This window comes from Tigriopus californicus, chromosome 1, assembly GCF_007210705.1.
Source record: "Tigriopus californicus strain San Diego chromosome 1, Tcal_SD_v2.1, whole genome shotgun sequence".
NCBI lineage: Eukaryota > Metazoa > Arthropoda > Copepoda > Harpacticoida > Harpacticidae > Tigriopus > Tigriopus californicus.
Window position 1 is genome coordinate 16,157,199 of NC_081440.1, and position 5,382 is coordinate 16,162,580.

Sequence of the window (5,382 nt, forward strand, 5' to 3'; positions counted from 1 at the left end):
AGTTCCATTTGGCCTTTGGCGGATTTCCTTGTTTGGGGAGATCTTGGTTGACCAACTTTGATGTGGAGGAGTGTATTATGGCAAAGTCATCTTTGGCAATATTTCATTTGAAGGCTGTTATGGTAGAAAGAATTGCTGTTGACGGACTTCAATATGGAGGAGACTGCTATGGCGGATTTCACTCTTGGCGGAAATAGCCATCAAAGTTGATTTTTTTCAGTATGATGCTTAAAAACCATGCCAGTTTCCTGAATGAATGATCAGAAAACCTGGTAGAAATAGTCAATTCTTTCAACTTAAACAACATGTTTGCTTTGCCAGCTGGAAAAATATGGGGTTTATTGCATGATCGGCAGGAACCACTGAAGGAGAGAGTCTTAGCCCATTCACGCAAACTCTCATCTCAAAGCCCGAGGAAAAAGCCATGTGGATCAGGCAGTCAGCTGTTTGGACTGAGAAGTACCTAGTAGTCTAACCTTGTCCATAGAAGATAGATACACTGGTGAATGTGTGTTTCTCCTGAAGTGGAAAGGCAGCCAGGGAACGACTGGACGACCTCTCGTGTCTCTTGCACCGTCCCAAGTAGAAGTGGAAGTGGAAGAGTAGATCCATCGAGTGACGACTGACGCAGACCCGCTGGCCCGTTCAAAATGTCCGACACCCTGCTCCGTTCGCAAATGTCCCACGATCCTTACGTGGCGCCCACGGGTGACGCCTCACTCCTGCACAATGGCAAAATGGCCGCCTCTCCGCCCACTTCCTCCTCTGCTTCGACTTCAGCCGCCGGATTTGGCGCTCACGCTTCCGCCGCTAATTCCCCGCTCCAGCTATTTGTGCGGGCCAAACGCAAGATCAACGAGATCTACGGCGAAGTGGGCGATTACGTGAGCTCGGCCCATCGCTTCCTCACGGTCACGTCGAGCGGCGTGACGTCAGATTTGGCTGTGGTGTCGCCCGAGAACAAGAAGCTGGTGTCCGACCATGACCGCAAGGTGTCCAGCATCCGGGAGGTGCTTCGACGGGATCACATGAAAGTAGTCTTCTTTGGACGCACTTCCAACGGCAAGAGTACGGCTATCAACGCCCTGTTAGGGGATCGGATCCTACCCATGGGCATCGGCCATACCACGTCGTGCTTCCTCCAAATCGAGGGCACGGATGAGAAGGAGGCCTATGTGGTGACCGAGGTCCAACCCGATCAACGCCAGAGCTTGACTTCGTTGTCGCAATTGGGTAATGCCTTGTGCGAGGAAAAACTGGATGCCTCGGCCAAAGTGCGAATCATCTGGCCCAAGGACAAGTGCCCCATGTTGGCCCAAGAAGTGGTCATCATCGATTCACCTGGCATTGACGTGGAATCGGATCTCGATGATTGGATCGACAAGTTCTGCTTGGATTCGGATGTGTTTGTGTTGGTGGCCAATGCCGAATCCACGCTCATGCTCACCGAGAAAAAGTTCTTCCACAAAGTGTCAGAACGCTTGAGTAATCCAAACATCTTCATCATTCACAACCGATCAGACGCGTTTGCGGGTGAAGAGATGCAACACGAAGTCAAGGCTCAACACTCGCAAAGAGCCCAAGCCTTTCTGGTCCAAGAGTTGAACGTGTGCAACCGAAGCGAGGCCGAGGATCGGATTTACTTCATATCGGCCAAGGAAGCGCTCCAAGCCCGATTGCAGGAGGCCAAGGGCCAACCGCCGCAAATATCCACCGAGGATTTCTTCACACGCTATCTGGAATTCCAAAAGTTCGAGAAGAACTTTGCCTCGTGCCTTTCATCCACGGCTGTCAAGACCAAATTCGCCCAACACACGGCTCGAGGTCAATCCATTGTGAATTCCGTGTCACAAATCTTACTGGACATTCACCACAGATCACAAAAGCGTCAGCAGAGCCAAGTGGCTTTGCGGAAAGAGATAGGGGATCGATTGGATTCCACTGAAAAGCAGCTCGAGCAAATGACTCATGAAATGAAGGAGAAGATTCACCAGATCACTGAAGATGTCGAGTACAAAGTCGGCAAGGCCTTGAGCGAAGAGATTCGACGGCTCTCTGTGCTCGTGGACGAGTTCAGTGATCCCTTTCACCCCGATCCGCTCGTGATCAATGTGTATAAGAGCAAGTTGAATCACCACATTGAGAACGGGTTGGGCTCGAATCTGAAGGCTCGTCTGTCTTCAGATCTTCAATTGAACATGGACGCTCATCAACACGAGATGATTGAACGCATGTCCGCGCTGATTCCCGAGGACCGACAACAAATCTCGCGGACTATTCTGCCTCGACGCGAGGCGTTCGAGGTACTCTACCATCTCCATTGCGACAACCTATGTTCGGATTTCCAAGAGGATCTTCGCTTTCACTTCTCTTTGGGATTGACGTCACTCATCCAACGCTTCATGGGAGGCCACGGAGGTCATAAGCGCCATCACGCATCACGAAGTGGCGATGCTTCCCTTTCTCGCAGCCTCAACACAACGTCTTCACCTCACACTCCGCCGTTGACGAACGAGTTCATCGCGCCTCAGGATGACTGGTCTTTGGTCTCGAAGATTGCCATTGCTTCGCTAACCTCTCAGGGCACCATGGGCGGTCTTCTAGCGGGTGGGCTCTTATTCAAAACAGTGGGCTGGCGTGTGATCCTAGTGACCGGGGCCGTTTATGGGTCACTCTATTTTTATGAGCGCCTCACTTGGACCACACAAGCCAAGTGTCGAGCCTTCAAGCAGCAATACGTGGATCACGCGGCTCGAAAATTACGCCTGATCGTAGATATGACCTCGGCCAATTGCTCGCATCAAGTCCAACAGGAATTGTCTTCCACCTTTGCTCGTTTGTGTCATTTGGTGGATGAAAACACCAACGACATGAAGGACGAGATCAAGACCATTGACCGGAGTTTACGAGATCTCGAAGAATCTGCCACCCGGAGCAAAGTGTTGAGAAATCAGGCTAGTTTCATTGCCCACAAGCTTGACATTTTCGAACAGACTTTTCTGGCTGAAGACGAAGACTAAAGTGATCGGAAATGATGGACAAGAATTCAGTAGTTACATTCAGATCGATTGATGGATTCGTTAGTCAGGATTGATAAAACTTTAACGTCTATTGGTACTCTCCTATGATCAACTGTCAGATAGAAGGAAGTCAAATTATTTTGCATGTCCATTCAATGCCCACTGAAAGCGAAATAAAATTGCACTTATTTTTAAGCGACATTTTCGAATTATACAAAGCGACTTGAATCGTCATAGTTATGAGTCATAATTGTTATTTCAATATCTAAGGGAAGACAACTGAAGGTCGGGGTTTTCTTGCGACGGTAAATTGAAATATGCGTTTGTCAGATTGGTTTGATAAAGCTGGTATGGTGCTATAATTGATGGTTGTAACTCCCATTGAGACGAGAATAATCTGCGGGCATGGCCAATTTGACCCGTGATGTAAAGCCGTTATTATTCCATAGATTCACTTTCGGCGGAGGTCGATCATAGGAGGAAGAAGAGTTATTGTTCAGATGCTTCATCGACGTTGGTAGCTCTTTGGCACGTTTCTCATCATATTTCACTTTGTTATACAACCCCACGCCCACAATGGACATGAGGATGCCCAAAAAGTTCGTCGTGGTTACATGATTCTTGAGCATGAAGATCGAGAAGGTGATGATGACAATCCTCTTGCTCACATTGGCCACCGAGTACGTCAACGGACTGACAATATTCATTAACGTGAAGGCCAGCAAGTTCTGTAGGGTATGGAACATGCCATCAAGCACCAAAAGAAGTAAAATACTGAATGAGCTGTTTTCGGCCGTGAGCAGAGGATGTCGAATGACCTCTTGGAAGTCCACAAAGAACCATACTGGAAGGAACATAAACAAAGACAACTGGCCAGTGACTAGAAGCAATCGGATCGTGTGCACACCCGTTTCGTCCCGAATCTTTTTTGTGACAATGGTCATGGCTGAGAAGCCGGCCGTGGCCAGCAGGGCGCTCGTGAGGCCGATCACATCGAAAGACACTTCTGTTAAAGTGGCCACGGATACCCCCAATACCACAGGAAGTAAGGCCATATAGGTCTTGCAAGAGAATCGCTCCCCGCAAAACATGCGCGATATGAGCACCGTAAAGAAGGGCATGGTGGCTTTCACCGTGTGAGCATAGGACACGGGCACTTTCCATATGCTCACATGAGCTAACACACTCGAGAGGAACTTGGCTATGGCCAAAGGTATGACCAACCGGGTGTAATATCGCCAAGACACATTAGACATGGGACGAATCCTCAGGAACGAGCACACTGGACGAATGAAGATGGTGATTGACAACAACTGCACTAGAGTGATGGTGAATGGATGCTGGAATTCGGTGAGAATCCACTTCCCAAACACGCCATTACACGAACTGACAAAATACCATAACAAACAAATACAAGCCACCCGCCCAAACTCCCGGATCTCCCCACTCGTTACACCACCCATGACTCTGGTTTTAGGCGTCGATTTTCACTCCCAGTCGTGTTTGAAATCGGATTAGGCTCTGGCAATTGTCCTGACCATTTTAGTGAGCACCTTGTCTCCCATCCGCCATATCTTTCTTTCTTTCTCTCTCGCTGGCTCTCTGGCTCTCTTACTCTCTATCTGTGTCTGTGTGTGTGATGCGGGGTGATGAAGAGTGACCTATGTTGTCTTGACGATGGCCCACGTCATCCGTCAGCTTCTCGATGTGACGTGATGGTTTTCAAGATCAGCTTGGCCGAGCAAGATTCAGACCGAGACTCAGACCTAAACTGAGATGGCTACGAGAAGGACTCGAGGACCTCAATATGCTTCTAGCCACTTGGTAGGACCACGAGTCACTACGTTCGGATGTGCGTAAATTCGAGTCCAGCTGAGTCCTAGCGCTATGTCCTGCCAAGCAGTTGGTGTGTGCCACTTGAAAGGACTCCAGCGATCCAACGCCTCAATGATTTTTAGCTCCGAGATGAGAGAACAGTTGTTGAAGCTGTGATCTCGTACGCTCTCTAGATCGAGGTACATATCCAGCAAGCTCGAGAACTGCGGGTTGATATCGTATTTACCTTGCCGAGATGTTCGCCTACCTGCCTCCCTCTCGCTCACAGTTTCAGGGAATGATTTCTTCTTCCTGACAACTACAGACAAGCAGAACGGCCCTATAGTAGGTCTTCTTTTTCTCACTCTGAACTAGAGTGGGCCGCTTTACCAGTATATTTCATACTGGCCTGGTGATCCCGAAAGGTCGACAGCTGATTGTGCTTTAAAACATGGCGGCTAAAGACAACGAACTCCAATGGAAACTTTGATAAAGCCAAAGAATGAGGGTAACATGACCAGGCGCAATGCAAGCTGTGTGTAGCAGT

General features: G+C 48.9%; 2 protein-coding genes across 2 annotated transcripts; one reads left to right on the plus strand and one right to left on the minus strand.

Moving 5' to 3' along the window:
• Window positions 1-461: 461 nt before the first annotated feature.
• LOC131877266 (transmembrane GTPase Marf-like) lies at window positions 462-3,219 on the plus strand. The gene has a single exon (XM_059222893.1). It carries the CDS (start codon window positions 651-653, stop codon window positions 3,018-3,020), a length of 2,370 nt encoding a protein of 789 aa, XP_059078876.1. The 5' UTR covers window positions 462-650; the 3' UTR covers window positions 3,021-3,219.
• Window positions 3,085-5,147, minus strand: LOC131877279 (solute carrier family 35 member E1 homolog). Its single transcript, XM_059222895.1, has one exon. The coding sequence runs from the start codon at window positions 4,481-4,483 to the stop codon at window positions 3,377-3,379; it is 1,107 nt and encodes a 368-aa protein (XP_059078878.1). The 5' UTR covers window positions 4,484-5,147; the 3' UTR covers window positions 3,085-3,376.
• Between the last annotated feature and the right edge of the window lie 235 nt (window positions 5,148-5,382).

What these genes read in the sequence shown, in the direction of transcription:
- LOC131877279 (XM_059222895.1), bottom strand. Translation starts at nt 4,483, where the DNA reads ATGGGTGGTGTAACGAGTGGGGAGATCCGGGAGTTTGGGCGGGTGGCT.
- LOC131877266 (XM_059222893.1), top strand. Translation starts at nt 651, where the DNA reads ATGTCCGACACCCTGCTCCGTTCGCAAATGTCCCACGATCCTTACGTG.